Genomic DNA, 15,678 nt, shown 5'->3' with positions numbered 1-15,678 from the left:
ACGCGTAAAAAGTGGATATTTAACGTAACGTTACGTCTGCGGTCTGGGAGGAGCAGAGTCTGTTAATGCTGTGTCTGCAGCGACGGTATGTTAGCTAGCCAACGTGTATTTTTGTGTCTGTGTTTATATAGCATTAGGTTGTCGTTCAGGGGATCAGTGGGAATGGGACATTAAATGATCAAGGTAAATTAGACTCAATACGGACTCTCCGCAACGGTTTCCTTCATAGACGTATTCTCCATGTTTACATCCTGCCCTCAATCTGAAATCGCCCCGCCTTCCCGCGTCATCATAATCACGTGACTGAAACCCAGCTATTAAACCATTAAAATATTAGGAAAATGACGAATTTTTTTATATTTTAAATATGAGGGATGAAACAAACACTAAATTTGGTTGAGGTATTTATCTGACTAAATTATTTGGCAAACTACTACAACAGGTTTTATTTTACTTTATGCACAGAAAAACAAAAAGCTGACATAATCAGTTAATATTTCATTGGTTCTTGTTGTTCATCATTTCTTTGTATGACCAAAAATTACGTCGCACTATTTGCCCTGTTTTACTGCGTTATCACAAATAAAACTACGCAATATGATTACAAAATCTTCTGTAACACATGTTTAATAATGTTTTAATTAAGGGCGGTTAATTTTCCCAGGACAGATTTCACTCATCTCAAAATTCTGACCTTTTTCTCAGATTTATGAGATATAAAAATACAAATTCCAGTTATAAAGTAAAAATCGTGAGATTAAAAATTCGCAATTACGCATTATTATTTTTTTATTCCCTGGCGGAAACAAGTTTCCATACTGTTCAGTTATAAACAACATTATTGTTTAAGACTATCTGAAATAAAGCTGATATATTATAAAATTTAAATATTAGATGAAAACCTTAAACTAAGCAAAAATTAGAAATAAGCTGAAACTGAAACAAGTTGAAGCACTAAAATTACTAACTGAAAATAAAGAAAAAGTAAAACTAAAAAAAAAATGAAACCTAAATATTAATATATTTTAAAAAAAACTACAACTACACAAACTACAAAAAAATCTAAAAATTTAATTAAAAAAAAAAGTACTAAAATAATAACAAGGTAGATTAATGTGATTTTATTAAAGTGCAGTAGAGTTTGAGAACCAACAATTAAGGCCAGTGTTATTTATGTAATATCCCTGGTCCTTAATTGTTGGTTCTCAAACTCTACTGCACTTTAATAAAATCCCATGAATCTACCTCTGAACGCATTAATAAAGGCCTGGATGCTGATTGGTCAATCCAGTGTTCTGGTGGGGGTGGCGGTGCAGTGTCACTCATAGAGACCAGGCATTCGCTAACAGGCTCACTGTTTCATGTTTATAGAGATGATAACCATAAAGATGCACATGTGAGCGAGTGTGTTCTTCTCTGACGTGCGTCACCTTTCTCGGGCTCAGAGGCGCTTTTGAAAACGTCTGGATCCGAATCCAAGCTCCCGCTGCGCCGCAGTCGACCCAGAGGCCGGGGAGTCCGGCCCGGAGACGGAAGAGCTTCTGATGGACCTGGACCACAACACAACACAGCCAGCGGCTTCAGCAATGCCACAGTCATCTTATTTCTGTTTAACGTTATCTACGCTTGAATGAAGTCGATTATAGCTTGCTTCATAAACCCTCATCCTTCCCTTGGGTCATTTTGACCTGGAAAATCTTTTTGAAAATTTTCTTACAAATTGAGTGTTCATCAGAGACCCCAGGACTTTTGTCTTCTTGAACCACGAATACACACAAACGTTTTTTTTATAGATTCGAGGAGTTTTGTGGTTGAAATATAAAAAAGCAACAAATCCTTCTCTCACGGGTCAATTTGACTCCCATAGGAATGAATGGAATGTTTCAGTTCACACAGAAAATCCCAAAAATGCTCAAAATTCAAACTAAAAATGCTAAAACTTTACCAAAAAAATGTTTTAGAACGTCTACATGTGTATCTGTATGCATAGTAACTTACTGTATTTGGCACCGGCGTCCTGGCGGAGTCTCGAGGATGAGGACGAATCTTCACTGCTAACCTGTCAATCAACACACACACACACACACACACACGATCAAAACCACACAAGATCTCACAGACTGGAAGTGATTGATCGACATTGACACTCTATGAAATCAACAGAAGAACCTTAAAACAGTTTTAATGATTGAAAACGACCCAACATGCACGAAAACACTGAAAATGATAATCTGTAGACACTGAAAAAAATGATGTTCTTCGTCAGTGTTTCTGTCTTGTTTTCCAGCACAAATATATAAACATTCTTAAATGAAGTGAGTTTGTGATTAAAACAAGAGTGGAGTCAGAAAAATAAACTTGTTTCACTTGACCGTATTGGCGGATATTTCTTGTTTTAAGCACAAACTCACTTCTTTCTTCTTCTCTTCAGTCATTTTGCTGTATCTTGATTTAGTAATGTTTGGATATTTGTGCTGGAAACACTGGTGCTCAGAAATCCTCTGTGTGCCGCTGGTGTTTGTTAGTGTTCCTGTGTGTTCCAGAGTGTTGCTGGGAAACACTGCCGATCACTGACACACACACGCACACACACACACACACTGGATCACGCCACACCAGAACACAGTGAGTCCATCGCGTTTACACTAGTAAGTCCGACTGCACTTATTACAGCACTTCATTTCAGCTTCATAATTGCATTATCTTTCAACATCAGTTTAACCCTGTAAAGCCTGACATGTGAAGTAATAATCTTTTTTTTTTTTTTTAATAGAGCAGTTTATTTAACCTTTAGACAAAATTTTTTTTTTGCATATGTAGTTTATGTTTTGGATCATATTTAAAACATCAGGCTTTTATGGCTCATACATTCTGATATAGTGAGAATGCGGAGAAAAAACTAAAAATAAATAAACCTTCCTCAAATAAGAGCCCTAAAATATGACCCTGATGATCATCTTTAATACTCAAGATTTTTCTAATTAAAGATGTCTGGATAATCAAGTAAACCTGCTTCCGTCCAGTTAAAAGTCCAAAGATATTCTTATGTAACTTAAAGTCCCCCTCGGGTGAAGATCCAGCTTTTAATGTTGTTTATGTGTCTATGTGGTGTTTTTAATATGCTTTAACACAATCCATGTGTAAATTCATAAGTCGACAGCATTGCTGAGTATTTTCTGCTTTAAAACTGCAGTGAACCAAAGACAGTCTCAAAAACACGCTTTGAAATCGCTGGTGTTTCTGACGTCACAAACTACCTTGTAACCAATCAGATCAACGTGTGATCGTCAACGAGTGGATCTCTGAGTGAGTGAGTGAGTGGAGGCGGGGCTCATTTGCATATTCATAAAATGTACTGTTGATTAAAAATCTGATATTATCATTGTGTGTGTAAATGAAGTGCTGAAACCCAATGCAGGAAAATAGAGACACCAGAATAAAAATATTCATGATTCTGAAGCTGAAAATACAGGATTATTTTAGACGAATATGCTACATTTGGCATTTATTCCCCCATTGCATTATATTCAACATTATACAAAGTAGTTTAATGTAGTACTGAACATATTTACTTTAGGTGACCTATACACAACACATATTGTCACAATCCACAATACATATTGTAGCATTTTTGTATTGCGATATATTGTGACACGATGTGTTGTTACACCCCTAACTAGAGGCCTGTATCAGATATGACACAGCGGGCTTTGTAGGGTTAATGATGAAAAAACACATGACTGCATTAAATCAACATCTGATGGTGTTTTAATGTCATGGCTCACCTGATCATGTGACTTCCCGTTAGCCGTGAGAGCCGATCTCTCCCAGGGCAGTTTGTTCTTCCCTTTCCCGGCGCTCACGATCCTCCTGTGCGTCGTAGCGTCATCCGCTAGCTCGGCGTCCGCGGGGCCGCGTGACCCGGGAACCCGTCCTCCGTTCATGACCCAGTCCAGATCGGCCCCGGAGCCCAGGTGAGGCAAGCGTCGGTGTCCCGGTTTGGGCAGCACGAGCGCGTACTCCACGGTGCCGTCGGCTGCTAGCCGCGGGAGTATGTGCCGCGCACGCCGCGCCTGAACGGCGGCCATGAGGCCCTGTGCGTCTCCCGTTAGCTCCGCGCGGTCCACGGCCTTCATGAGCGGCTGCTTCTTCCCAGTGTCCAGACAGTAGTCGAACACGGCGAACAGCTCGAGAGCCGCGTGACGCACTTTCCTCTTCCCGTCCGCGAGCGTCGGCGCCGCCTCCGCACACAGCCGCGGGATGTCGAAGTCCTTGCGAGGGTGCGTTAGCATGGCGGCGGTGATGATGTTGATGGCGTCCTCCCGAACTCTGGAGTTCCTGTGGCGGAGCTGAGCGACGACGAGCTCCAGCACGGCCCGCGGCCCCACCGCCCTCATCAGCTGCCGGAACACCTGCGCCACAAACATTAGCTATCATTCAAAATCTTAAAGCCCCCCTGTGGTGAAAATCCAGCTTTTAATGTTGTTTATATGGTGTTTTTAATATGCTTTAACACAAACCATGAGTAAATTCATAAGTCATCTCAAAAACACAGTTTGAAATCGCTGGTGTTTCTGACGTCACAAACTACCTTATAAACAATCAGATCAACGTGTGATCGTCAACGAGTGGATCTCTGAGTGAGTGAGTGAGTGAGTGGAGGCGGGGCTCATTTGCATATTCATAGAACTGCACATAATAAATTAGGCAAGGGTGAGGCAAAGATATTTTAAGGCATGAAGACTTTTCTTTTTAGTAAAAACGTTTAAATATGTAATTTTGGGGATCAAAAATTTGTTTTAAGGGATACAATTTAGGGGCTTTCGCACCGGAGGAAACTTTTCATAATTTTTAGAACTATTGGCGAAAGTTCACGGTTTTTAGCGTGTTCACACCACAGGAACTAGGAAGGATTTTAGTTCTAGGAACTCCTTTTGGAGGAACTAATTTACTCAGAGTCGGTCTAAACCAGTGCTATAGGAACTACAGTGACGTTAGTGTTCGCGGATTGGCTGAACGCACGCAAAACACCAGCACCCACCATTTTTAAAAAGGCTGTGTAAACACAGATTATAGCCTATATATTTACTACAGGAACTAACTCTACGAACATGGAAAACAGTGATAGATGGAGCTCTAAACCTTAACACTGAGGAGAAAATCCAACGCAACTTTGGGGGAAACAGCGAAACATGATTATGTATTTCTACTCCGCTAGCAACACTGGACAGCAACCACACGGCATACGCTAATACCTTTTCATATACTGTCTACTTCTATGTAGCGTATAATAACGTATTAGACAGTACTAGACAGATAGTGAACTAATGAACACAGAGAATGCGATAAAGGTCCGCCACGCCGTCAAAATAAAAGTCTCAACAACGAGCATGGCTTACGTCAGTTCAGAGTTCCTACTGACGGTGCGAATGCAACAAGGAAAACGTTTTTCCCTAACCCTAGTGGCTCGTTCCTGTAACTACCCGGTGCGAAAGCCCCTTTTGACTACAGATGACTTTAAAGCGTTATGAGCCATGAATCAAGCCAACCAGCGACGAGGAGAATCGCAACATCACAATCTTTGATTCAAAGCAAAAAAGCAAAAATACAAAGACTGTGAACTGAACAGCTTTAGTGAGGGAAAGAACTAGAGTCCAATGAAGCACTGCGAACAGCATAATCGAAATTAAAAAGCACTGAGGAATAAAACTGCTTGAACACCTGCATGTACTCGCGTCGGGCCACGTTACGCGCGTCTCGGTGAAGAGCGTCATTGATGTATATTTACAATATGTTTTTGAAGCGCTGATCATTGTAGCCAATCACAGACATATTTGATGAGCTCGTGAACACAACAGCCAATCAGAGATGTTTATGATTCCGCTCAAACGGCACTCATTTTAAAAATTTCGACTTGGTACCGAAGTGACTGAAGTCGGTACTTTTGAAAACACTAGTGGGCTGAATGAAGCACTGCGAACATCGTAATCGAATTAAAAACTAGTGGTCGACTGATATATCGCCAAGGCCGATATTTGCCATTTTTAAAATATCGGCATCGGCCAATACGTTTTTCTGATTGGCCGATGTTTGGAAGCGGGACTTTTATTTTGCCGGGCGGCGCTGAGAAGAGAACGGCAGCGGCTGATCACACACACTCACTCACATTCTCCATCTTTATTAGTCTACAATCTCTGTCACTCATATCTAATACTTTGTTAAACAGAACTGGTAAACAAAAAATGATGTGCCAAAAAGTAAAGCGTTGCTTTTATATTATTTGTAACAGAAAAGGCAAACAATCAGGCTAAAATATGCACATCTACATCACTGAAACAAATCTCTGAACATCTAATAAACATTTAATTTCACAAACATTGCAGATTTAATAGAATCCAGCTGTGATATCTTGTGAAGTGTGTATTTGTACGAGTGAATGTGAACGGAAGATCAGCTTCACAGACGCATCGAAACAATTTAAATCATTTTAAAATATGCTGTGCTATATCCAGTTGCCCACTGTGTCATAATCATATCGGTTTCACTGTGTGCTGTATGTAAAATTAGCGTTACCTTGTCTTTATTTACCAGTGTGCACGATATTACCAGACTACTGAGTGCCGTTACAGTGTTCACTTCCTTTTTATTCACATATTTTTAAATTACTTTATTTGAGAAAAAAAAACGGTAATAGGATTGCAGATTCAAGAACTTGCCATCTAAAGTTAAGCATGTTTCTTTTAAGGATTTGTTTTCTAATTTATTTAATAAATATAAAGTATATATAAAAATATCTGCTTTATATCGGCCACTCTGCTCTCTAAGATATCGGCCATCAACAAACCAATATCGTTCGACCACTATTAAAAACCACAGAGAAATGAAACAGCTTGAACACCTGCATGTACTCGCGTCGGGCCACGTTACGCGAGTCTCCGAGCGCCCGTACGGTCACCGCCGCGATCTCCCGGTAGTGCCGGTCCACGTCGCGGTCCAGCTTCTCGATCAGCAGGTTCAGGAGCTGTAAGGTCCCGTACAACACCTTGAAGTTGCTGTCGTCCAGAAGCCGGCGTAAGAACTGGATGAACTCGTCCACGCTGGCGGAGGAAACCCGCTGCAGATCCAGATCCAGCACGAGGCTCTTCAGCTGCTCCACGCCACGGGTCCGGCTCTGGAAGTTCTGCTGGTCCAGGAGCTGCTCGTGTAACTCCTGAGGGATCAGTCCATAAATCATCATGGAGTCCAGACGGAGCCGACGCACGGGAATCTGTCATGTTGAGGAGGGATGCGAAGACATCGCAGCGACACAGACCTGAAGATGGGAAGATTCACAGATTTATACAGTACAAATCAGAAAAACTGGATCAATGATGCAAACTTCATCAGACGTGAGACACATTAGTCCCCGCCCACTTTTTCAGCTGCAGTATTTTTACCATTCATTTCTATTTTTTTAAGAAGACTTTAAGAAGTCTTGCATCATATTTAAAACATCAGGTTTTTATGGCTCATACATTCCGATATAGTATGAATATGGAGGGAAAAACTTTGCAATAATAAATAAACCTTTTGAGCTGCTGTGAGTGAGTGGAGGCGGGGCTCATTTGCATATTCATAGAACCAAGTTTACTAAATGAGGCAAGGGTGTCGAATTACATTCAAGATATTTTAAGACATTTTTCAGGGAAAAAACTTTTAAATATGTAATTTTTGTGATAAAAGATGAGTTTCAACTAAGGGATACAATTATTGACTACAGGGAGATTTTAAAGCGTTATAAGCCATGAATCAAGCCAATCAGCTCCGAGGAGAATCATGGCATCACAATCTTTGATTTAAAGCAAAAATGCATTTGAAAATCAGACAAAAAAGCAGACTGTGAACTGAACGGCTTTAGTGAGGGAAAGAACTACAATCCCATTTAGCATTGTAAACAGCATAATCAAATTAAAAACAATTGAGAAACATAAAAATATATATATTAAAACAATATACTTTAAGTTTATTGCAAAATATAGCTACTATTTATACAAGTAATTTTAGAGCGTAGAGAGAACGACTCGATTATGTCATTCGCAGTGCTTCACGGGAGTGGGCGGAGCTTTGATTGTGGCGACTCTCTGATTGGTGGGTTTACAGTACAGCATCAATGGTGATGTAGTTTTCAACAAGAATTCCACAATTATTTTAAAACTAAGTTGAAATAATGTGGGCTAATAGATTCAACAGTGGCAAATACCATCGATTAACATCCTCGTAGCTCACAGTGGATTTATAAGTTATCATAAAAAAAAAAATTTCCCTATGGAGAAAAAACATGGAGTTTTAACTTCCGGTGCGTTTTAAATTTGTGCTTTATATTCTTTTCTGAATGGTCAAAACTCAAGTTTTTAAAATGTTTTTAAAAAAATTTCCTTGGTTATGTGAGCGTTAGATAAGCATTATGGTAATGTTTTCTCTATTCCATTAAGTATTATGGGAACATTACTTCTGAATGTAATTTCTAAGTAGTAACGTTACTTAGAAAAAAGGTTTAAACGTTTAAAAAAGTCTCTAACTAAATTGTTTCAATAAATATGTAACAGGAATGATGTAACGTTATAAATCCCATTTTTGAGCTAGCGAATGGAAAACAGTATTAAACGGCAGATAACTCTGAATGATGGTTCTGGTAACGTTTGTTCAACACTTGAGATGAAGCTCTGAGGGGAATGATGACCTGAGGTCAGTGTTGGGCTGTTCATACACACCAGCTGCTGGGTAACATCACTCTCCGTTCAGCTAAAGCTCACAGGACTGACGGATCTTCACAGGAATATTCGGAATGACTCGGAAACATTCGGATGGAAAACCACTTGTGGCTCTTCTGCGATATTTACTCGTTAATTCTCTCAATATTCATCGTCTGACAGCACATATTCAGTGTAATAACGAGACACTGAGGTGATTCTACAGTATTCATTATTCTCATTCATCTTATTGGACGTTTGTTTGGTAGATTCGCTAACGTTAAGATGCTCTTTTTTAATTAAATCGACAACACATGAAATAATTCATTAATAATTTACCATATAAAACCCTGGTACAATTTACAACATCGAACAATGTTAAAATGCCTGAAGTGTTTATGTGTTTGAGTGAAAATCAAACCTATTATTGCAGATCTAAATGACTCTGAGCGACTCCCGTCCCGATTCGGTTTGATTCTCGATGTGATTCAGTCTGATTCGCTGAATCTGCTCTCTCTGGTCTCAATTTGTCTGATTTGGGTCTGATTTTCGTTGTTTTTCTGTCGGATTCTGATTTTCTCGCTGCTTCCATCACAACACACAACCAAAATGGCGCTGATGTCACAACCAGCCGCTGCCATGGCGACGCGCACTCTGACCCCACAGATGCTTGGCGCGGTGCATTGTGGGAGGTGTAGTTCATGACAAATAGCAGCGCTTCCACTTGAACACATGCCTTTAGTTTCATTAGCGTATTTAAGTAGCTTTTATAATCGTGCCTTAGAAAAACAACATTACTGGTGTGCTTCTTGAGACAAAACAATGCCACTGGTGTATTTTAAGATCTGTCTGTGCAAGTTATTTTCAGTTAAAACAGATTAAACTTGTATTTTAGTCTGGGTTTAAACCTTGTCTGTGAAACTGGGGGAGACATTTCAAAGTTTTACTCCACAGTTTTTCTGCTTCAAAAAAAATTCTGCACACAAATCCAACAGTACCTGAGAAACCAAATAATCAAAAATTGGGCTAGAAAAATATCAGTATTTTTGTTTCCCCGAGTATGGTATTAATGTATTAAAATAATTTAAACTCTTTTTTAGTTTTATTATTTTAGTAAATTTTTACCATACTTTATTTACCATCTATACCATACAAATAAAGATATGAAGACTTAAAATAACACTAGAATGCAGCAGTATTAGATAGATGTTTGACTCTAGGATGGCTTATAACTCTCTGAGTATTTGTGTTAGTGTACAATATATGAGTGTACAGTAAGAGCAGTATATGAGTGTACAGTAAGAGCAGTATATGAGTGTACAGTAAGAGCAGTGTATGAGTGTACAGTAAGAGCAGTATATGAGTGTACAGTAAGAGCGGTGTATGAGTGTACAGTAAGAGCAGTATATGAGTGTACAGTAAGAGCAGTGTATGAGTGTACAGTAAGAGCAGTATATGAGTGTACAGTAAGAGCAGTATATGAGTGTACAGTAAGAGCAGTGTATGAGTGTACAGTAAGAGCAGTGTATGAGTGTACAGTAAGAGCAGTGTATGAGTGTACAGTAAGAGCAGTGTATGAGTGTACAGTAAGAGGAGTGTATGAGTGTACAGTAAGAGCAGTGTATGAGTGTACAGTAAGAGCAGTATATGAGTGTACAGTAAGAGCAGTATATGAGTGTACAGTAAGAGCAGTATATGAGTGTACAGTAAGAGCAGTATATGAGTGTACAGTAAGAGCAGTATATGAGTGTACAGTAAGAGCAGTATATGAGTGTACAGTAAGAGCAGTGGATGAGTGTACAGTAAGAGCAGTATATGAGTGTACAGTAAGAGCAGTGTATGAGTGTACAGTAAGAGCAGTATATGAGTGTACAGTAAGAGCAGTGTATGAGTGTACAGTAAGAGCGGTGTATGAGTGTACAGTAAGAGCAGTATATGAGTGTACAGTAAGAGCAGTATATGAGTGTACAGTAAGAGCAGTGTATGAGTGTACAGTAAGAGCAGTGTATGAGTGTACAGTAAGAGCAGTATATGAGTGTACAGTAAGAGCAGTGTATGAGTGTACAGTAAGAGCAGTATATGAGTGTACAGTAAGAGCAGTATATGAGTGTACAGTAAGAGCAGTATATGAGTGTACAGTAAGAGCAGTGTATGAGTGTACAGTAAGAGCAGTGTATGAGTGTACAGTAAGAGCAGTATATGAGTGTACAGTAAGAGCAGTATATGAGTGTACAGTAAGAGCGGTGTATGAGTGTACAGTAAGAGCAGTATATGAGTGTACAGTAAGAGCAGTATATGAGTGTACAGTAAGAGCAGTGTATGAGTGTACAGTAAGAGCAGTGTATGAGTGTACAGTAAGAGCAGTGTATGAGTGTACAGTAAGAGCAGTATATGAGTGTACAGTAAGAGCAGTATATGAGTGTACAGTAAGAGCAGTGTATGAGTGTACAGTAAGAGCAGTGTATGAGTGTACAGTAAGAGCAGTGTATGAGTGTACAGTAAGAGCAGTGTATGAGTGTACAGTAAGAGCAGTGTATGAGTGTACAGTAAGAGCAGTGTATGAGTGTACAGTAAGAGCAGTGTATGAGTGTACAGTAAGAGCAGTGTATGAGTGTACAGTAAGAGCAGTATATGAGTGTACAGTAAGAGCAGTATATGAGTGTACAGTAAGAGCAGTGTATGAGTGTACAGTAAGAGCAGTGTATGAGTGTACAGTAAGAGCAGTGTATGAGTGTACAGTAAGAGCAGTATATGAGTGTACAGTAAGAGCAGTATATGAGTGTACAGTAAGAGCAGTGTATGAGTGTACAGTAAGAGCAGTATATGAGTGTACAGTAAGAGCAGTATATGAGTGTACAGTAAGAGCAGTGTATGAGTGTACAGTAAGAGCGATGTATGAGTGTACAGTAAGAGCAGTATATGAGTGTACAGTAAGAGCAGTGTATGAGTGTACAGTAAGAGCGATGTATGAGTGTACAGTAAGAGCGGTGTATGAGTGTACAGTAAGAGCAGTATATGAGTGTACAGTAAGAGCAGTATATGAGTGTACAGTAAGAGCAGTATATGAGTGTACAGTAAGAGCAGTGTATGAGTGTACAGTAAGAGCGGTGTATGAGTGTACAGTAAGAGCAGTATATGAGTGTACAGTAAGAGCAGTGTATGAGTGTACAGTAAGAGCGATGTATGAGTGTACAGTAAGAGCAGTATATGAGTGTACAGTAAGAGCAGTGTATGAGTGTACAGTAAGAGCGATGTATGAGTGTACAGTAAGAGCGGTGTATGAGTGTACAGTAAGAGCAGTATATGATTGTACAGTAAGAGCAGTATATGAGTGTACAGTAAGAGCGGTGTATGAGTGTACAGTAAGAGCAGTATATGAGTGTACAGTAAGAGCAGTGTATGAGTGTACAGTAAGAGCGATGTATGAGTGTACAGTAAGAGCATTGTATGAGTGTACAGTAAGAGCAGTGTATGAGTGTACAGTAAGAGCAGTGTATGAGTGTACAGTAAGAGCAGTATATGAGTGTACAGTAAGAGCGATGTATGAGTGTACAGTAAGAGCAGTATATGAGTGTACAGTAAGAGCAGTATATGAGTGTACAGTAAGAGCAGTATATGAGTGTACAGTAAGAGCAGTGTATGAGTGTACAGTAAGAGCAGTATATGAGTGTACAGTAAGAGCAGTGTATGAGTGTACAGTAAGAGCAGTATATGAGTGTACAGTAAGAGCGATGTATGAGTGTACAGTAAGAGCAGTATATGAGTGTACAGTAAGAGCAGTATATGAGTGTACAGTAAGAGCAGTGTATGAGTGTACAGTAAGAGCAGTGTATGAGTGTACAGTAAGAGCAGTGTATGAGTGTACAGTAAGAGCAGTGTATGAGTGTACAGTAAGAGCAGTGTATGAGTGTACAGTAAGAGCAGTGTATGAGTGTACAGTAAGAGCAGTGTATGAGTGTACAGTAAGAGCAGTATATGAGTGTACAGTAAGAGCAGTATATGAGTGTACAGTAAGAGCCGTGTATGAGTGTACAGTAAGAGCAGTATATGAGTGTACAGTAAGAGCAGTATATGAGTGTACAGTAAGAGCCGTGTATGAGTGTACAGTAAGAGCAGTATATGAGTGTACAGTAAGAGCCGTGTATGAGTGTACAGTAAGAGCAGTATATGAGTGTACAGTAAGAGCAGTGTATGAGTGTACAGTAAGAGCAGTATATGAGTGTACAGTAAGAGCAGTATATGAGTGTACAGTAAGAGCAGTATATGAGTGTACAGTAAGAGCAGTGTATGAGTGTACAGTAAGAGCAGTATATGAGTGTACAGTAAGAGCAGTGTATGAGTGTACAGTAAGAGCAGTGTATGAGTGTACAGTAAGAGCAGTGTATGAGTGTACAGTAAGAGCAGTGTATGAGTGTACAGTAAGAGCAGTGTATGAGTGTACAGTAAGAGCAGTATATGAGTGTACAGTAAGAGCAGTGTATGAGTGTACAGTAAGAGCAGTGTATGAGTGTACAGTAAGAGCAGTGTATGAGTGTACAGTAAGAGCAGTGTATGAGTGTACAGTAAGAGCAGTATATGAGTGTACAGTAAGAGCAGTGTATGAGTGTACAGTAAGAGCAGTATATGAGTGTACAGTAAGAGCAGTGTATGAGTGTACAGTAAGAGCAGTGTATGAGTGTACAGTAAGAGCAGTGTATGAGTGTACAGTAAGAGCAGTATATGAGTGTACAGTAAGAGCAGTATATGAGTGTACAGTAAGAGCAGTATATGAGTGTACAGTAAGAGCAGTGTATGAGTGTACAGTAAGAGCAGTGGATGAGTGTACAGTAAGAGCAGTGTATGAGTGTACAGTAAGAGCAGTGTATGAGTGTACAGTAAGAGCAGTATATGAGTGTACAGTAAGAGCAGTATATGAGTGTACAGTAAGAGCAGTGTATGAGTGTACAGTAAGAGCAGTATATGAGTGTACAGTAAGAGCAGTGTATGAGTGTACAGTAAGAGCAGTGTATGAGTGTACAGTAAGAGCAGTATATGAGTGTACAGTAAGAGCAGTATATGAGTGTACAGTAAGAGCAGTGTATGAGTGTACAGTAAGAGCAGTATATGAGTGTACAGTAAGAGCAGTGTATGAGTGTACAGTAAGAGCAGTGTATGAGTGTACAGTAAGAGGAGTATATGAGTGTACAGTAAGAGCAGTATATGAGTGTACAGTAAGAGCAGTGTATGAGTGTACAGTAAGAGCAGTGTATGAGTGTACAGTAAGAGCAGTGTATGAGTGTACAGTAAGAGCAGTATATGAGTGTACAGTAAGAGCAGTGTATGAGTGTACAGTAAGAGCAGTGTATGAGTGTACAGTAAGAGCAGTATATGAGTGTACAGTAAGAGCAGTATATGAGTGTACAGTAAGAGCAGTGTATGAGTGTACAGTAAGAGAAGTGTATGAGTGTACAGTAAGAGCAGTATATGAGTGTACAGTAAGAGCAGTGTATGAGTGTACAGTAAGAGCAGTATATGAGTGTACAGTAAGAGCAGTATATGAGTGTACAGTAAGAGCAGTGTATGAGTGTACAGTAAGAGCAGTATATGAGTGTACAGTAAGAGCAGTATATGAGTGTACAGTAAGAGCAGTATATGAGTGTACAGTAAGAGCAGTGTATGAGTGTACAGTAAGAGCAGTGGATGAGTGTACAGTAAGAGCAGTGTATGAGTGTACAGTAAGAGCAGTGTATGAGTGTACAGTAAGAGCAGTGTATGAGTGTACAGTAAGAGCAGTATATGAGTGTACAGTAAGAGCAGTATATGAGTGTACAGTAAGAGCAGTGTATGAGTGTACAGTAAGAGCAGTGTATGAGTGTACAGTAAGAGCAGTATATGAGTGTACAGTAAGAGCAGTGTATGAGTGTACAGTAAGAGCAGTATATGAGTGTACAGTAAGAGCAGTGTATGAGTGTACAGTAAGAGCAGTGGATGAGTGTACAGTAAGAGCAGTGTATGAGTGTACAGTAAGAGCAGTGTATGAGTGTACAGTAAGAGCAGTATATGAGTGTACAGTAAGAGCAGTGTATGAGTGTACAGTAAGAGCAGTGGATGAGTGTACAGTAAGAGCAGTGTATGAGTGTACAGTAAGAGCAGTATATGAGTGTACAGTAAGAGCAGTATATGAGTGTACAGTAAGAGCAGTATATGAGTGTACAGTAAGAGCAGTATATGAGTGTACAGTAAGAGCAGTGTATGAGTGTACAGTAAGAGCAGTATATGAGTGTACATTAAGAGCAGTGTATGAGTGTACAGTAAGAGCAGTATATGAGTGTACAGTAAGAGCAGTGGATGAGTGTACAGTAAGAGGAGTGTATGAGTGTACAGTAAGAGCAGTGTATGAGTGTACAGTAAGAGCAGTATATGAGTGTACAGTAAGAGCAGTATATGAGTGTACAGTAAGAGCAGTGTATGAGTGTACAGTAAGAGCAGTGTATGAGTGTACAGTAAGAGCAGTATATGAGTGTACAGTAAGAGCAGTATATGAGTGTACAGTAAGAGCAGTGTATGAGTGTACAGTAAGAGCAGTGTATGAGTGTACAGTAAGAGCAGTGTATGAGTGTACAGTAAGAGCAGTGTATGAGTGTACAGTAAGAGGAGTGTATGAGTGTACAGTAAGAGCAGTGTATGAGTGTACAGTAAGAGGAGTGTATGAGTGTACAGTAAGAGCAGTGTATGAGTGTACAGTAAGAGCAGTATATGAGTGTACAGTAAGAGCAGTATATGAGTGTACAGTAAGAGCGGTGTATGAGTGTACAGTAAGAGCAGTGTATGAGTGTACAGTAAGAGCGGTATATGAGTGTACAGTAAGAGCGGTGTATGAGTGTACAGTAAGAGCAGTGTATGAGTGTACAGTAAGAGCAGTGTATGAGTGTACAGTAAGAGCAGTGTATGAGTGTACAGTAAGAGCAGT

General features: G+C 39.7%; 1 protein-coding gene across 3 annotated transcripts in view; it reads right to left on the bottom strand.

The window, feature by feature from the left end:
- The window catches only part of togaram1 (TOG array regulator of axonemal microtubules 1), a 43,877-nt gene extending 34,589 nt beyond the window's left edge, over window positions 1–9,288 (bottom strand). For 2 of the 3 annotated variants that reach the window (XM_077221737.1, XM_077221739.1), the window contains exons 1-5: window positions 9,151–9,288; window positions 6,899–7,312; window positions 3,786–4,412; window positions 1,999–2,059; window positions 1,431–1,550 (exon numbers count right to left, since the gene is read on the bottom strand). In XM_077221737.1, coding sequence (XP_077077852.1) covers window positions 1,431–1,550; window positions 1,999–2,059; window positions 3,786–4,412; window positions 6,899–7,237 — 1,147 coding nt within the window. In that variant the 5' untranslated portion in view covers window positions 7,238–7,312; window positions 9,151–9,288. Of the gene's footprint in view, window positions 1–1,430; window positions 1,551–1,998; window positions 2,060–3,785; window positions 4,413–5,721; window positions 5,749–6,898; window positions 7,313–9,150 lie in introns of those variants that run through there. The other variant, XM_077221738.1, reaches the window with a different exon arrangement.
- Between the last annotated feature and the right edge of the window lie 6,390 nt (window positions 9,289–15,678).

The sequence above is a fragment of the Siphateles boraxobius genome, unplaced genomic scaffold (assembly GCF_051911475.1).
Source record: "Siphateles boraxobius isolate OS27281-9 unplaced genomic scaffold, OSU_SipBor_1 85, whole genome shotgun sequence".
Lineage (NCBI taxonomy): Eukaryota > Metazoa > Chordata > Actinopteri > Cypriniformes > Leuciscidae > Siphateles > Siphateles boraxobius.
The sequence above is the reverse complement of the archived record's forward strand: the minus strand, read 5'-3'. Positions and strand labels throughout refer to the sequence as shown.